General features: G+C 41.7%; 2 protein-coding genes across 6 annotated transcripts; both read left to right on the forward strand.

Annotated features, from left to right (window-relative positions):
• The first annotated feature begins 245 nt into the window (after positions 1 to 245).
• Positions 246 to 8,956, forward strand: gja5a (gap junction protein, alpha 5a). The gene is made up of 2 exons (XM_027032657.2): positions 246 to 487; positions 5,698 to 8,956. The coding sequence occupies exon 2, from the start codon at positions 5,734 to 5,736 to the stop codon at positions 6,985 to 6,987; it is 1,254 nt and encodes a 417-aa protein (XP_026888458.2). The 5' UTR covers positions 246 to 487; positions 5,698 to 5,733; the 3' UTR covers positions 6,988 to 8,956.
• An 870-nt stretch (positions 8,957 to 9,826) lies between these two features.
• On the forward strand, positions 9,827 to 18,359 carry acp6 (acid phosphatase 6, lysophosphatidic). Of its 5 annotated transcripts, none has more exons than XM_027032572.2 (11): positions 9,827 to 9,916; positions 11,132 to 11,363; positions 11,490 to 11,618; positions 12,132 to 12,262; positions 12,364 to 12,443; positions 12,562 to 12,649; positions 13,331 to 13,463; positions 13,854 to 13,954; positions 14,269 to 14,361; positions 17,595 to 17,766; positions 17,871 to 18,359. In XM_027032572.2, the coding sequence occupies exons 2-11, from the start codon at positions 11,142 to 11,144 to the stop codon at positions 18,015 to 18,017; spliced, it is 1,296 nt and encodes a 431-aa protein (XP_026888373.2). In that variant the 5' UTR covers positions 9,827 to 9,916; positions 11,132 to 11,141; the 3' UTR covers positions 18,018 to 18,359. The 5 variants fall into 5 exon arrangements, with proteins under 5 accessions (XP_026888373.2, XP_026888398.2, XP_026888408.2 ...); XM_027032597.2 differs by having other exon boundaries at positions 17,601 to 17,766; XM_027032581.2 differs by having other exon boundaries at positions 9,829 to 9,916; positions 11,129 to 11,363.
• Positions 18,360 to 18,537: the final 178 nt, after the last annotated feature.

Raw genomic sequence — 18,537 nt, forward strand, 5'->3', positions numbered from 1 at the left:
TCTGCAAGCAACCTGAGCAGAACACCCATTGTGCTCTAATACAATCCAACTTCCTTTTCTTACACCGTGGTATTCTTCTCACCAGAATGGAGAGCCAGCAAATGAAGGAGGTGGCAAACGAGGAGAGGAAGAGAGGAGGGTGACGGACTTGAGTGGGGGTTGATAAGAAACACTCCCAGAGATGGACCGGTATTCCCTGTTTGCCCCACTGTCCTGTTCATTTCCACAGCGGGACGCCACGAAGGGCCTGCTCTGTGAGAGACTCAACGGGGTCAGGAACGGGTCGTCATCCCCAGGGACACGCACGAGCACGTCCCCCCGGAGAGCTCAGGACGTGAAGTCCGGTCCGGCGCACCACAGCCAGCACACAGCTAACACCGGTGGACTGAGACCGAGGAACCGTTTCTTCAGCTCCGGGGGAAAGGACCATAGACGCTGAACGACTCTCACGCACACGCGCGTCAGCGTTCAGGAAGCAGCGGGGCAGGTAATCCTCTGTTCTTCTTCTATAGGCTTGTGTCAAGAGATTCTCATGTCAAAACGAGCAGGAGCTGCTTTAGATCAAGAAGGAGCAGCTGATCAATTTCATGGCTGTCGAGCTAAGCTCAAGGGTTTAAAGTCTTTTTCTTATGATGTAAAAATAGTATCTTTCACTCTGCACACTCTGTAGTTTGATGTTTTACCTTTTCATAAAGTGGACTATCAATAAGCTTTAAAAAAAAAAGGGATTTAAAATGTAATCAACAACATGAGAAATCTAAAAACCTGTGGAGGCATATGTGTCACCCAGGCAACATAAGAGAGTAGTTGTGGCCTTTGTGACATAATGCATAGCATTTCTATTTTTTTCAAAACAATAACAAATCTGATTGGTTAACAATCACTTATACTGACATGAACCTGTTAAATATTATGCATGACTTTCCGAGTTTCATCAATCAACAGTTTATTTGCAGAAGATTTCAACCATGAATTAAACAGAATGTATAATCAGCAATATGAACTTTGCAACTTTTATGAAAAAAGTAAATTTAGAAAAAGTAGCTGTTCAATTAATAACATTCGTACACTTAAAACTTTCCTGGCTGAAAATGTGAATTGAAATAGTACTTCACATTAAGCCAGAATTCGGGTTGTAATTTTTTGCTACATTTAAGCTGTGCTCTGTGACTAGGTGTAGATTAGACGTTACTGCTCGGTTAGTATGCAGATGTGTGCTAACCCTCACCCTTCCTGTGTCATCTGCTATCTGTTGTCATCAACAACAAAGCATTTCTAATTTATGACTCCAGGACAATAACCGGAGCCTGGGGTTAGTTATGGGGAAAGGCCGCGCACGTCTCCTGTCTCTCTGTTTGGATTCGGAGGCAATGCGCCAACAGAAGATTGTACACGGTGGATTACCGAAGTTTGCTTTTTGTGTACAAAGCTCGTAAACCACTTCCCATCACACTTCTGCAGTAATACTCGCAGTCTGTCTTATTAGTTTATGCAACTTTAATCCATTTGTTTTGTTTTTTCCACTGCATCTAATAGCAGCGTAACAGAGGGCTCTGACACAGTCAGTCATTAAGGAGGACACCAAGACAAATGGCAAAACTCTGTGTGTATTCTTCTGTATAATTAGATTAAAGTCATCTTCACATTAAACATACAAGTGTAAGTGTGACAATAAAAATATATAGTGAGGAGATATAAAGTATTAGCATTTAGTATTATGGTTTTATTCCAAAAAAAAAAAGCCTGTGTAGACTTTGGTTGTAGAAATTCAAATTTAATCTTAGATTTTCGGTTGCGCTGTATGAATTGCTATTTTAATGACCCAACTATCCTAAACTGAAGTGGCAGATGTGTGCCTTTCATAGCACAGACATTATAATTGCAGATGCTTTACATATGCCACCTTTTATGGAAGTACATAACTCTCATAACTACCTGACTAAGAGGAAATGAAAGTGTCCCAAAGGCAATTACACTGGTTGTGTGTGTCTGTTGTTGTTGTTGTTTGGGGGAGTTAGGGTGATGATTTATGCCAGTCTCCCACCTGTCTTGACACAGCTAAACTCGACCCATCATCCTTGACCCAATCATTGACCAAAGCAGCCAGGCCAGCCTAATTCATCCCAGGAATGCCTGACCTCTGCAACTGCTCCCTCTTAAGCTTTAAAGTATTCATGTCACCATTAAGCACATGTTCAAGTTTAAAACCTACCTCACACATGAGGTAACGCTCTAACTGGAAGTGATGCACTTCTCTGACCAGTAACAAGGAGTTATTTGGAGATGAACAATCACTGACATTCACCCCTACAGCTGTCAAAGAAAACATATCTCCTGATTTGGGACATGAGATTGGTTATAACCATCCTCTAACCCTCTATCTTTAGTTCAAAGCTGAGGGAGTCAAACCTCTAAGGATCAGATTAAGGTTGTCTCAGATGTGCTATGACATGTTACTGCTTTGAGAGTCTTTGCAACTGGTTTGAACATATACAATCTATACTGCCAAGAATGGTCATTTGACAGTGAATCAGACATTAACCTTAATCAAATTCAAACAATGTCATGTGGTGTGACCGCAGCTTGTGGTGCGACGCTGGCTATGGTAGCCCTTGGGATGTGGTTCGGAGGAATGGACTTAAGTAAATATTTACTCCGAGGGTAGGGGGTGGGAGTCATGTGCAGACACTACAAGGCCTCTTATGGTGTGGGCATCTAGTGTACCCACTGCAACATCACCGCTGTGAGGAAAACCAGCCAGGCAGAGCCTGCCAACACATCCTGGCACGGTCACAGAGCGTTACCAGAAGGTTCTAGACATGTCGCAGCCACATTGCCATCATACAGGGGAGAATACTGCTGTACGTTCGCGGCTGCATGTTCTTCCTGGGTTCAGTTTTGTTATTACTTCAGAGTATAGCAAAATGATGTACATTTGCACAGAGTATAGGCAGCATTTCGTTGCACTTCATCTGGGTCAAAATAGGCCTTCATTAATAATGTCAGTAGATATGTTATGGGGAGGTTGAACAATGTACATTTTCACAAGTGCCACTGTCCATATGTGAAACACCGAACGATAGCCTGATTTTAACAGGACAAGAGCACCTGCTGTTAGCTAAGCACCTTGAAGCAATTTGTTTTTACAGTCAACAAACATGGCAGACTCTGTTCTGCATATTCTGAAATAATCCAGATGTTAGCTACAAATACAGTATCTAAGCAGATGCATTGCAAAGCTTCATGTTTTGGGTAATAAATAAACATAATAGAGGAGGTGAAGCATGAGTGCGCCAACTTATTTTCAGACACCTGCAATGTATGAAAAAAAAACCCATAAACACATAGCAAACATTAGTAACACATGGTACAACTGTCTCACTTACAAATGGCATATATTTTACATATCTAGTCACCAGTGCTTACAACCTTAAAAGACTGTGTGTGTGTGTGTGTGTGTGTGTGTGTGTGTGTGTGTGTGTGTGTGTGTGTTGCACCTTCACTGTTCACACTCTCACATAGGATAGAGATTGTTGCCCTTGTCTCTACCTCATAAATGTCTCATGATAAGGCTCAACTGTCTGGTGCATTGTCTCAGCATGCTGAAATATGACTAGTGCAAATGACCTTCTTTGCCCCCTTCACAAACTCTCTCTCCCTTTCTCTCTCTCTCTCTCTTGCTCTCTGGGAAAGAGAACTGGCTCTCCTCTCACACTGTGATTCCTGTGATGGCTGCTTCCTTTAAGGTACCCAGTCTGGAGGAAATCATATTGTTTAAGATTACTTCCTAAGAGAAGAAGAAAAAGAAGATGAAAAAAGGCCAAAGAGAGAGAGAAAGAGAGAGAGAGAGAGAGAGAGAGAGAGAGAGAGAGAGAGAGAGAGAGAGAGAGAAAGAGACAGACGGATATTTCTGTCGCCCCTAATATTCCGTTCCCACCAAGGCCACTCCATACAAATACACACACACACACACACACACACACACACGCAGACGCTCACTAAAACAGAATAATGCTGAGGAAACTACTAGGTAGTAATAAACCTCTTTCAGACTCTTCTCTGGGGGCCAAGTATGGGGAACATCAATTGTTGTTTAATTAGTCAGGCGCTCATGAAATCCTATTTTACCAGTGTGGAGGAATAACTGATTACAAAAGACATGCCTACTACTTTTGTTATATTTCTCAGTTGCTTCTGAGCAGCGTTTTATATTCCAAACCTACTTTTAACCAAACACTAATTCACTACTGAAACCACACGTTCCTTCCTCACTAGTGACTTTTGATATTAATTTCAGTGTAGTTGTTGAGTAGATCAGAATTCCATAATATGCTTTTGGAGTGTAAGTATGTTATATTAAGCAGCTTGTCAGTATAATACATTTTTGCAAAGCACTTAAACCTTCATTGTATGAAAGGTACTATATAAATAAGGTAAAATTTAGTTTTATTGCAAAGAATAATAATAATTAATAATTCATGATTATTGTTGTTGTTGAAGTGACTGATTTCAGGTATTGCACTATGGCTGAAAGGATGGCTTAGAGACAGAGGTCACTAATATTAAAGACTCACTGTTATTTCTGGAAAACAGACTACAACTAAATAGTAGTAATGTCCAAGTGACCTCATAACTTCAAGTTAATCTCTGAAGTAATTCTGACAACATTTACAGAAACACTAGACTTTAACAGGCATTTCTATATTTAGTAAGCAAAAACAATATCCTCATTTATTGGAACACCAAGTGAAAATATACGTGAATGCATTAATGTCAAGAGTCACTCTAACATTCATATGAAAAAACTCAATGCATGAATAATGCTGAAATACTGTATGCACAGTATCTGTAATGCCTAATCTCTATGAAAACAGTGAGCTCATATTTTCTGGAAACCAATTGGTTTCTTGGGCATTAAAACAAATTCAGAGTTTAAAGTTTTTTCTTTAACATAATATTTGCCTTAAACCTGAGTCTGTCCATTTTCTTTATAATGTGACTGAATAGAGATCTGGTCCTTGCTATTTCAACTGAATCTAAACAAACAGTATCTAATACATAGGCAGGCCCACGTCAAAGGCTAAAGGGACAGCTGCATGGTTGTCTAAAACCGTCCTGCTTTTAGACTGGATAGCTCATGCAGACAGGCAGCTCCCACGGTCTGACTTCCCCTGCCATGCTGTTCTCCATCAACAAACAGCAGACCTAGCCACCAATGACCCTGAGACCAGGCAGATTCATGCCAGAATTAGAGTCACTCATTCCTGCATACATTTTGTGCAGTCCGGCCACTCTCTCATAAAACGCAATATATCTAGTGTGCACTTAACATTCAGCGTGATCTCATATGGTCAGACAGGTGGAGCCAAATAAATTTTATGAAGCGCTTGTGGAGGATTAGGAAGCTAATGTAAAAGATCTGGCATTGTTTGGTGCAACTCTAAAAGAGGAACATGTGAGAAATCAGATGAAGGCAGAGCAGTAGAATATTAGTGCCACCTTCAGCACAAATGTAACATAGTTTATAAAAGTCAAAGATCTAGTAAGCTACAGCCCTCACCAATACCCAATACCATTTCTCTGTCTTCATATTGCAACCTATTCATGAGAAAAACTGTGTAAGAATAGAGCTTGCATAAGTTACAACTTGTGTCAGTGTTTCACCGAAAGAGTTGATCTTCCCTGTTTCTCCCACAGGCAGACAGGGGTCAGGTGTCCAGGTCGTAAGAAGCCATGGGTGACTGGAGCCTTTTGGGGAACTTCCTAGAGGAGGTGCAGGAACATTCCACCTCGGTGGGGAAGGTGTGGCTGACCGTGCTCTTCATCTTCCGCATCCTGGTGCTGGGTACGGCAGCTGAATCGTCGTGGGGCGACGAGCAGTCCGACTTCATGTGTGACACGCAGCAGCCTGGCTGCACCAACGTATGCTACGACCGCGCCTTTCCCATCGCCCACATCCGCTACTGGGTGCTGCAGATTGTGTTCGTGTCCACGCCCTCACTCATCTACATGGGCCACGCCATGCACACGGTCCGAGCCGAGGAGAAAAGGCGGCAAAGGGAGCAGGAGGAGTGTGAGGCCGGGCAGGGAAGAGGAGGTGACGGAGGAGGAGGTGAGAAGGCGTACCTCGAGCAGAAGGAGAAGGCGTCCGAGACACCAGCCAAGATCCGCCTGAAGGGGGCGCTCCTGCAGACATACGTGCTGAGCATCTTGATCCGCCTGGTTATGGAGGTGACCTTCATCGTGATTCAGTATATGATGTATGGCATCTTCCTGAACGCCATGTACCACTGCAACACCTTGCCCTGCCCCAACCCTGTCAACTGCTACATGTCACGGCCAACAGAAAAGAACGTATTCATCGCCTTCATGCTGGTGGTGGCTGCTGTCTCGCTGTTCCTCAGCGTGGTGGAACTCTACCACCTTGGCTGGAAGAAGTGTAAAGGACACGTTACAAGGTGCAGGGAGAGTCGCATCACTAACGGCAATATCGACGCCAGTGACAAAAGTGGGAAGGCTGTCTCCACAGCGACTGCAGTCATGGCAACCATCAGCATGGAGCTTCCAGACACGCCACAGTCACAACCTTCCCAAATACACACACCACCGCCGGATTTCGATCAGTGCCTGGCTTCAGCAGGTCCGACGTCGCCTGCGCTCCTTCATCACCATCATCTCCATCCACTCCACTCAAACTACGAGCCTTTTTCCAACCACTTGGCCCACCAGCAAAATTCGGTCAACATGGCCACCGAACGCCACCGCTACAGTCGAGATGAGGTGGGCGCAGGTGAGGACTTCCTACGGATGAGCTACGGGCACCCGTCAGTAACGGCAGCGCCCTGCAGACATGGCCCATCAGAATTGTCGCCCAGTGTTCCCTCCACGCCCAGGTCTGATGGCAGCTTCGTCAGAGACAAGCTCCGCCTCAGCAAGACCAGCGGTTCCAGCAGTAACAGAGTCCGGCCGGATGACCTATCTGTGTGAGACAGGCTGGACCACAAGCCCAGTGGAGAGAAGTGCCATGCAAAATCCTAGAGGTGCAAGAGAAAGACAGAGAGTCTTCAGTAAGTTATTGGTACTAGCAGCAGACTACAATTTTAGATGACCAACTTCTCTCTAGTTGCATAAAGATCATCTTAAAGCTGCTGTAAGCAATGTTGAGAGTTTTTGCAGCAGACTTTGCCACCACAGAAATTTCACTTTAATCCCATGACTTCTATGCAAATGACACACCAAAGCCCCTCCCTTTAAAGACATGCACACTTAACACTTAGCCCTCCCTTCTATGTGCTATGCCCCCAGATAAGTGGCAGGCGGGTAGGACAGCCTTCTTGTAGAAATATTTTCTGATTGGTTAATACAACCAGAATGCACTGAATTTTTAGCTGTTGATTACAGATCTTGGGACATTTTTAGAGCATCATTTTAATGATAGTTAAAGGATTTTAAGACAGTTTTGCCGGTGTTCTTTTAAAAATGGCTTACATTTGCTTTAAGTGGCAATGGACATAATGGAGAGAAGAATGACAGAGAATGAGGTAGAAGGAAAAGGGTAAGAATCTGTATCAGAGCACCTAATCTGGTTTCATTGAAACTATAGTATAGTGTAGTACATGGATGAAATAACAGTGAGACTAAGAATAACTATAGATGGGATTTCACACTGTACAAATAAACTTAAGTCTTGGAAAAAGACACTGATGCACAATGCAACTTTATCCTCAAAGAAAGGTCAATAGTGAGAACAACTTTATCATTAACCTCCTGTTCACTATCCACGGGTCAGATTTGTACAATCAGTCTCTTCTTATCTTCAGAAACCACACAGCAAACACACCAGTCATCCCAAAACCAGGCTAGTGTACAAAAAGCCAGACTACCTGTAAAAATTTCAGCCAAAGAGCTCCATCTCAATATGTTAGTGTGACACTTTAATGGAGCCAAAACTGTGAAAAAAGACCTCAGACCCTTGTGTGTGAGTGACAAGTAATTATTTAGATTCTGGACCATGGATTGCAATGCTACTGTGAATTCCAAAGAGAATTTCACTTCCACTGACCACATCTTATGGAGATCATGTTTGCGCAGTGTGGATGGACAGTACGTTTCCTGCGGAAAACAAATAATCTCAGTAATGTCATTGGGGCAGTTCATTTGGCATGGTGTGATGAACTTGGCAAGTTGGCAGACATTTCTAGAAATAAAAGGTCAAAAGGAAAGCCAAACAAGCAGGATAGCCACCACCTCTCACTTCTGCAGCTCCAGTACGATACACCTACAGTCAAACCCTCCAATCATAATCAAACGGATGTCAGCTTATTGCTTTTGAAATTGCTTTTGAAAAGCATCAGACCTCCGTCAGTTTCACGATCACAGGTTTTGCATGGCCTGTGAAATCCTGAAGAACAGAGCCGACTTGCTGTGAGACTCTCATGAGAGCCTGGAGCAAAACAGATGGCTGATGCATGCGATGATGACTCTTAACAAGAAAGCATGATAGCATTTTGATTAACGTCACAAACATTTACACTGCAGCCACATTAAATGCCGTTAGACTACAATCGCTGCTACGTGGTATTTTTTTTTTGCTAGATTAAACTGTTTATGGAAACCAGGGTTTTGATTTTTTTAGGCATTTAATTTTAGCAGCCTGTGGGTGACTAAACATGTGAAGCAATGTGTGATATAGTCTTTATGTAAGCCTAGCCATGTAAAATGTCACAATGATCACACTTATGCAGGAAAATCAAGGGTATGAAACATAATTTTTGTTTGTTTCAAATTTGGTGTAAATTAATTTTCAACAATGTGTGAGAGGGAGATTACTGGCAATGTAACATATCATCCTATGTGTATGTAGGACTATGTGTTAATTATTTTTGCTTTTCAGTCAATGCAATATTGTCAATACAGCATTTTGATTTATTAAGACATTCAGCCAATATTTACACATTACATCAGTTTCTATTTCCATATTTCCCTTCAACAAATGTACTGTTGTATTTCAATTTAATAATAAAACAATTTTGCCATGTGGATTCTCTGTCATGTGCTGCTAAAAGGTATTTGTGACCATGATTAGAAAACAGGCAAAACTATACAGCAGCTACACAGGCCTACTTAGATTTAATTAAGGCAAGTGTAAAGCAACTTCATTGTTGTATCTGTTATAGGCCATATGGGGCATTTGAGAAAATAAACATAGGTCACCCAGAACACATAAACCCAGAACATTCACAGGATAATTAAAGTTATATTTTCCTGATTACCATGAAGCTCTGTTACATGAATGTCAGCATCTAGTCTTCTAGGCTACCCCTAATTAAATTATGCCAGCAAAAGAGAAGTGTTTGCAGTGAGCTGTAGAGTGCTTATTTGATCGTACGGCAGTGAGTAAAAGTGAGTCCAGTATTTAGGTTCAAAAAAGATCATGTCCATCATTTTGCCTAGCCTCCACCAACATCCTCATCACTATGTACCATGCATGAAGGACCAGGTGCTTTTGTTGCTACGGTTTTGTTTGTTGTTGTTGTATTTTTTGCTCACGTTTTATTCACGCAAAGTGAGTTATTTTTGAGTAGGGCCACTTTCACTTGTACTTTCTCTTCTTTAACTGTGGCCTATTGTTGGGGAATAAAACACCACGGTTTAATCTACATTTAAACATAACGGTGCATGATTTAATAGCGTATATACGGTAACGATACGATTTTGGGATTTGTAGTTTTTTATATGCTCATACCATATTGCTTCACATTACATGCCAGCGCCAGATAATACTACATATTCCAGCAAACATTTTTTGTTTCGCCGGTTCATGCGTTTTTAAAATGAGGAAAGTTTGCCAACAGGGATGAATGTAGGACGGCTGATTCGAGAGAAGTGTAGAACTGCTATAACTAGTAACATAAATGTGAGTAACAATTTTCAGCGATTCTGTATCATTATCTGTTTGTTTGTTTGACTAAGGTCAGTAGCCGCATAGCAGTGTACTAAGGATTGTCAGTAGCAAAGCCACAGGCTAGCATAAGCTACTGAGATGATATCTGAGAAGACCGAGATAGCTGGTAAATTCAGCTTCATTTGGCAGCTACATTTGCATTGCAAAAGATGCACGTCCGGTGTCAGTGAAGTTTGAGTGAAACTGTTTTTGCTTTAAAGTTTTGGGTTTGGTGACATTCTAAAACGCTTAATGTACTAAAACCTAGGAAGCAACATTTCTCTCGTATACTACTTGTCGGTGATCTACCATGACACTGTATTTTAAGAAATGGTAATATTTGCGTAAAAAAAAAAAATGTTTAAATGGAGGGACAAAAGCTTAACGTAAATATTATTAATTTATTCTCAGAATACATTTTCATCCTGTTGGTAGCAGAGAGTACTCATGACTATTAAAGTTTGAGTGAAATCTGGTGTTCCTGTGTCAATGTTTCAGTGCATCAAGCCACGTTAAGCGTTTTCCTTATACGTATAAATGGAGACAGCCGCTCAGTGTAACTACTTTATTTATAGGTTACAGGTTAATTCTTTTGACAGTAGATAGTACTCATGACTAGTAATATGTGAGAGGGGTTTGTTGTTTACAGGTCATTGTTTTAGTACCTTAAGCCTCATTAAGCTTTTTCCGCGTTTTAGGCAAAATAAAAAGAGATCACATGGGGTCCCAATGAAACAAATAACCTAAAGTCATAATTTTAGGAGCCCTTTGTCTCAGGCCTTTAGAATCGTCCCCCATATAGTAACCCATACTGATATAGAGTGCTCCTTGGAGTAAGTAGGTCATTTATTGAATAAGCATTTTTTAAAACATTTTTTAAAGTGCTCTTTGCATTCTGGTAGCAATCAATACATCAATTGCGCTGATAATACAAAGGAAAAAATCAGGTCTGTAAAAAACCCAACCGATCATTTCATTTGGATCAAATGAAATGATTGGATTGCTTACCTGCCTGCCTCTCTACCTCACAACCTGCCCACCTGCAGGTGCTCTGCAGTCTGAACATGTACTCATTCCTTCACATGGTTCTACACACACAGTTTACCTACTCTATCTTTAAGGTAGCTATCTCTGTTCACTCTGAACAGCGTTTTGGTTTACCTGTGTCTGACAATACACTCTCAGCAGATTTGTCATCATGAGGACGTTGTGGACACGCATTGGCACTATGGGTACCGTGGCTCTTGGGTCAACCTTGTGGTCTCAGAAGAAGACTGAGGCTGTTCGAAAAGATGTGGAGTCTGACAAGACTTCTTCCACTTCTGACCAGTCCTCATCTCCATACGAGCTTAAACTTGTTCAAGTCTTGTTCAGACATGGGGCGAGAACACCACTGAAATCTATCCCGGATGTTTTGGAGGTACAGCTTGCTAAGAAAGTAGTGTAAATGAATGGGGTCCAGTGCAAAGACAACCATTTACAGTACTTCATTGGGCGTAGCAACATATTCTTGAACACTGGACCAATGTTTGCTTGTCTTTTGAAGGCGCAGTGGGTTCCTGATCTACTGGAAGTTCCTGATCACACCAAAATTGATTATGTGGTTAAAGACCTGCATGGAGGTCCTAGGCCCTCTGCTCCTGTTGAAGACAGCTACAGAGCCAGTACACTCACGGTTTGTGCAGTTATATGTTTGAATATTTTTATTTAAGGTCTGGAGTATGACAGACAAGTAGTTGGCAGACGCCGAGTGAACTAAGACATTGCTCATTGTTCCTTTTTTGATTTTGCGTGAAGTATGGGAGAGCAGGTCAGACCTGTTATACGGCAGACCAGTTCTAGTAGAATGGAATTGTCTGTATGATCTACTGCATTTGTACAAATTGTCTGTTGAAAATGTGCAGTACTGTCACTTTTTTTTTGAAGGACAAAGACAATGAGCATACTAAAGAGTCGACAATGATGTGTTTTTAAGATTCTGTGTGGATTATTCTTATTTAGGCTTTATCTTATATATACACAGTCTTCTGATATTAACTTTGATTAACTTTTACTTAAGTACTCAGTGTGGCAGTGACATTCAGAAAGCGCTCGGAGCACAGTACTGGCATCTCTGTGGCCATCTATGTAGTCCTAGCAGCCAGTGCCTTCAACAGTGGCATCTACCTGTGCTCCCCTTAACCATTAGGGTGGCACATACCCGGGTCAGCTGACCACAGTGGGCATGCAGCAGCTGTATGACCTTGGACTCAGGCTGAGGAGGAGGTACATCCAGGATGTGGAGTTCCTCAGTCCCTCCTTCAGCCTTAAGGAGGTGTAGTAAGTCCCTTGTTTACCTTCTGCTGGCAAAAAAAACATTGGCCAAGATCAACCGGGCTGACTGTTGCTTGACTTTTGAGTCGGAGTCTCTTCCTCTGCAGCATTCGCTCGACCAACATCGTTCGCACCATTGAATCTGCAAAATGTCTGGTGGCAGGGCTGTTCCAGCAGCAACAGACAGGTATAGCCGTATGCTGGGGGGAAGGGCCAGGGGTGGCGTGGAATGGACGTACCTTTAACGTGGCATTAACACAGCTTGTGCTGGTCCTCCCTTTTATTCTTCTTTAAATTATTTCTAGACACTGTGCTGATCTACACAGAGGAGGCTGCGAGAGAGATCCTCTACCCAAACTATCATGGATGCAAACTGCTCAAGATGCTTAATGGGCAGGTTTTGTGTAAACTAATGTATATCTTTCTTAATAGCAGACTGAAAATAAAATGATTGTAAAAATGTATGGAATACAAAAATAATTGGCATATTTATCTTGCATGAAAAATGTACAGAAAACATGACACTTTAATGGCACATATAAAACATAGACAGCTCCCACAGTATATGACTTGCACAGCGCAGCTACACAAAACGTATGGCCTTGCATAGGCAGGCACATATCTGTGAATACAATGTTTCCTCAAACAACTGCACATCTGTGTCTCTTCATACTATGCATGATCATTAATGGTGAGCTCTGAGTAGGTGTATCGAATTAAGTCTAAAAAACTAAAATAAAATGGGTCACTGTTCTAGATGAGCCTATTATCTGGTTGAAGTGGGTCAAACAGCATATGCTAGTTGTCAAATGAAGTGCGGTCTCAGCTCAATTCACAATGGCATATGCCATGTTACCCTGACAAAGGATCACTGCAGAAATGTGCAGATGGATATGCAAGTGGATATAAGAAATTGGATATGACGGTCAGATATCTCTGTTGTTAATTGTTCTCTGTAAAATGCCACTTGAACATAAATCCCTGTTGAGTTTACAGTTCTGTGTCATGAATTTCTGTGATTGGCTTAATCCTGTGATCAGATGTCTGTGATTGGCTGTGGTGTATGCCCTACAGTTATCGCTGGGCAGAGTCGGCCACGTTGCCAAATATCGCTTCAGATCTCCAGACTATTCAAGCTGAACTGGGCATCAGCCCCTGCCAGCGCCTTGACTTCATCCTCATCAGAGACGACATGGTGGCAAGAGAGGTTTGGGAACTCTACACAGGCATGAAAACTAATGGTTAAAATCATGATACGGCACCTCCTAATGACACATAATATCAGCATCATATTATTAATGGCAGAAGCCTCTTAAAATTACCATGTCAGTGTATAAATATTCAGTGATAAGGTGATTCATCAGATAAGCTACATTCTGTATGAGCAGAATCACTGTACCCAAAGATGAAAGGATGTGCTGTTAACCCTGTTGAGGTTGCTGTTTATCACACACATTTATGTTTCAATGTAACGAATTCAAAATTCAAGCTGTCGGCCTGTGGCAAAATAACTACTGGAATCAGCAGAGAAAGGCATGGAAATGCTCTTAGCATCAGGCCAGCATGTTTTCCATGCTGACCCTCTTTGTGCTTGTAGACTCATGGTATGCCGTACCCTTCGGTGCTGCAGAACTGGAAGCCTGTAGTGGAGCAGAGAGCTGTGGATATGATCTACCACATATATGAGCCCAGCAATAGGTGAGCTCCTTAGATGGCATCTGCAGCACGTTTAGGGTTGTGGAGAAGGACCAAGATAGGGTTGAAGATGGACTGCATGTGTGAAGTCAAAAATGATGTTACGTTTATTATAGTGGAAGTATAAGCTCTGACAGACATTTTCTAGATTTAGCTTTACTGAGAGCAAAGAAGATTGTCAAGGTCTAGACTTTTGATCATACTTCATGTTAATTGCTTTACTAAATTCAAACTGAAGTGGACTAAGATGGTGAGGTTGGTAGGGACTACATATGAGTGTTAAAGGCTCAGAATTATGTGGTTGTGTTTGTATTCAGGCAGACGCTTCAGTTATGCGTGGGTCCTGTCTTCCACACACTCCTCACCAACATGGAGACAAAGGTTAATGGTATTGCCTCTGATATAAACAGGTGAGCTTTTCAGTCTTCTTAACACCAGAACTGCATAGTCAAAAAGAAAATCTTTCCACACACCTTGTAAGCTTTAACACAATCTATGCCTTAATAACCTGACACCAGGTGGAGGTACAATCACCAGGCTGCAATACTTTCCTATGTCTCTTTCCCCTTCACCACTTACTGATTACAATATAAGATATACAATATACAAAATAACACCTGTTTATCCACCTTACAATGGGTATTGATTATAAAATTATATTGATTATAAAATTCTGTTGATGGCATATAAAGCAGCACAACACTTAATCCCAATTAGCTGTTAATCATCCCTGTTTATTAAAGGCACAGGATGCTGGTCGGTTTGTGTTGCCAAGAGTCAAATCCATAGTTAAAACACAAATTTTGGCATACCAGAAAATCATGAAACAAACTACCAATTAATGTTTGAAATTCTGACACTTTAATGACTATTAAGTCTTTTTAATCCAGATTCTAATATCATCTAGTTTTATGGCTGTATAGTTGTTACTTAATTGAATTTATTCCATTTCTGTATATCACTATGTTTATTACACCTTAATTCTTATTGCTAGTTCTTGCTTATTCATTTTTAGACACTTTTATATTTTTACTTTCTTTTATTGAGCTTTAAACATAAATGCCTATTGATTGTACATTGTTTATTATATTTTATATAGCCTTGCACCTTGCACTATATAAATAAATTTGAGTTAAATGTGCCACAGACACTTGATTACTGTCCCCCCCTAGTGTTGGGCACTCGCACAAAACAGGTGCATTTGTTATTGTCAGAATCAGGCTTTATTGGTCAAGTGTGCTTGCACATACATGGAATTTATCTTTGGACATACAGTAGCTCATGGTACACAATTGACATTAGAGCTTTCACACTGTGCAGCACAGACACCCATACCTGAGTACAACACACACTTTCATTCCTATACACATTCACACAGACAGTCTTTGAATAAAAACTCAAGCCACAGGCTTGTCATATGTCATTTTTTCAATGATAAAACAGCTATTATACTGACTTCTAGTGAGGCCACTAGAAGTCAATGAGGAGGTGTCAGATTCTGTCCCAAATCTGTTTTAAACATGGCCCCTTCCACGTGGGGGCCCTGCTCAATGGAGCATGAACTGGTTCATTTGAGGACTACAAAGCAGTTTTATTCTTCATCTTATGTCAGTTGCACTTTATAGATAAAACGTAAAAATAATTACTTTTCTAAATATTGTTTGCGACTTTTTGGCTGTAACAATTATGTATTGCTCATTTAAAGTGCAGGGTACAGCAGGTAGGAGGCGGCATTGCGGAACAGAATAAAATAAAAATAGAATACAGTGGAAAAAATAGAATATTTGTTCAGTATATGATTTTGTGAGTTAGAACAGCAGTGCTTCAGTGTAGTAATTGCTCATGAGTGTGATGGCAAGAGGAAAAAGAGCGTTGCTGTAGACTGGTTGCTTTGACCATCATTTTGGTCAAGCGCTGTTCTGAGAGGGGGAGCTGAAACAGGTGATGGGTCTGCGATCATCCTCTCTGTGTGCTTATGGGTTCTGGAGTTGTGCAAATTGAGCAGAGTGTGCGGGATGACACCAGTGGCCTTTTCTGTAGACCCAATGGTGTGTGCATGTATGTGTGATGTTTCACGGCAGAGCTGCACCAGACTCTGATTGAGGCAGTGAGGATATGCTCTATGATGGCTGTGTAGAACCGCACCAGCCTGTGATGGAGATGGTGATGCCATGCTCTGTGGTGCCTGTGTAGAACTGCACCAGGCTATGATGGAGGTGATGATATGCTCTGTGATGGCCATGCAGAAGTGTACCAGCAGCTCATGAGGCAGGTTGGATCTCTTCAGCTGATACAGAAAGTACATCCTCTGCTGTACTTTTTTGTGATGGAGTTGATGATGTCCCACTTAGTCTCTCATGATTGTAGTTCCCAAAACCTTGAACTCCACATTCATCACATTCTTGGCAAGGGCTGGCAGTGGTGAAGTGTTTCTCCTAAAGTCCATCTGCACTGTTTTTAGTGTGTTTGGCTCCAAGTTGCTTTGACTGTTCGACTACCCTTCTGTAAGCAAATTCATGACCATCTTAACATTCATGACCAAACTTCACAATGTTAGCAGAGGGGCCCATGGAGGAGCAATTTGTGTACTGCAAGCAGAGCATTGCGGAGATTACACACAGGGGGCGCCAATACTCATTGTCCGAATATCTCAAGTGTTTTCCCAGCTTCACCCGCCGCTGTCTTGTGAGGGAGCTGGTGATCTACAAGCAGGTGGAAGCAAGCATGCTGAATTGGGTGAATTTATTATGTAGCAGTTCTGGATTGATGGTATTGAATGCAGAATTGGGTGAATTTATTGTGGAGCAGTTCTGGGTACTGGTATTGAATGTTGAGCTAAAGTCCAAGAACAGAACTCTTGCAAAAGTCCTTGGCTGTTAGAGGTGTCGAAGGATGAAGTGAAGCCCCATGTAGACTCTGTCACTCTCAAAGGATTTCCTAGCCACAGAGGTCAAGGCAGTGGGCCTGTAGTCACTTAGTCCTTTGATGGTTGTTAATTTGGGGATGAGAGTGATAATTGAGGAGCATTTAAAGCATGCAGGTAATTCACACAGCTCCAGTGGTCTGTTGAAGACCTGCATGAAACAGATGCAAGTTGGTCAGAACAGGCTTCAGACCTTCAGGCAGGAGGGTGGAATGACTTCTGTCTCTGGAAGAGTCTGCACATCATCTTCACAGATCTTTAGTGTTGGCTGTGTGGGTTGCTTGGTAGAAGACAGTGTTTGAGTAAGAGAATGTTTCTGCCCTGATTTGAATGGGGGGTGAAATTGAGGTGGAAAGACACAAGATTCAGCTCATTGGCCAGCTAATCATTCCCCATTGTCTGGGGCGACTTCTCCAGTCAGTTGACTAGTCGTGGGCTGATGGCCTACTTCCTTTTTATTCGATTCCAGTCCTTGTGAGAATAGAAATGTCCTCACAGGAACTGATGTAAGATGCCAGCGTCCATGCATTCCTCCAAATTGTTGGTTGCATATTCAAACACATTCCGATTAATATCTGCCAGGCCAGCCTGTGGCTTGTCTATTGCCTAATTTGTCCATATTTTCAAGGTACTAACCACAGCAGACTTGATCTTCTGCCTGTAGGTTTAAAGATGATGAATGAGGCAGTGATCATACTTTTCTTTAACTTGTGCTTGTTGAGCAAGGAAACTGTTCCTGTACTCGGTACACGACACCACTCTGATGCCGTGCTTGATAGCGCTGGGCGTGTTTGATATGCGGTGGCCACCGTACGCTGCTGACATCACTCTGGAGCTGTACTGGCATCGACAAATTAAGCAGCACTATGTCAAAGTCTCCTACATCGGTCAGGTAGGAGCCTTCATGCACACTCCGGTTCCCTGCACAGCTCTGACAGATCCTGCATTCATCCATCCACTGGGCCTACTAAAATATATTCTCCTGTGTCCCTACAGGATCAGAAGATCCCAGGCTGCAGTGATGTCTACTGTCCTCTGGAAGAGTTTAAGCAGGTACTAGCCATGTATGCTCTGCCCAAAGAGAGCTACCATGACCTGTGTAACCATACACAGGACGTCCCCATCCATTGTGAGAGCACATGAGCCTATCTGCCTCACCATTAAGGATCAAGAAGTAGGCCATGTTCCTTGTTCCTAGTTTTCTTCCTATCCCTGAGTTAAAATTTAATTTGGCATAGTTGTGATCTGGAATATTATTTAAGAAGTGCTTTCTTAATATATACACTAACAACTAATTCAGCATTCCATATTATTTCCTGAACTATTTTAAAATGTGTTTATGCAGTTGTTTTTTGTTATGCTTTTTAAAATCATTGTTAAACTCTATAATTCAAGAGATTTTTTTGTATGCTGTTCAAAATTTAATGCAAGATCTGTGTTAAAGTTCAGTAAACATACTATAAAGACTGTGGACAGGAGCTATAACAACAGGTCATGGGCTTCAAAGGTTATTTAAAATCTTTTTATTTAATTAGCAAACTGTCACTCAGAAACACAGAATATTTAATACAGTTGACAAAAATGAATGTGTGCTTATTTCTGCATTAGAAATTTCCCTTTGGTGGGCATCAGTTTTGTGAGTGAGTGAGTGATAGAAACTCTG

The sequence above is a fragment of the Electrophorus electricus genome, chromosome 25, assembly GCF_013358815.1.
Source record: "Electrophorus electricus isolate fEleEle1 chromosome 25, fEleEle1.pri, whole genome shotgun sequence".
Taxonomy (NCBI): domain Eukaryota; kingdom Metazoa; phylum Chordata; class Actinopteri; order Gymnotiformes; family Gymnotidae; genus Electrophorus; species Electrophorus electricus.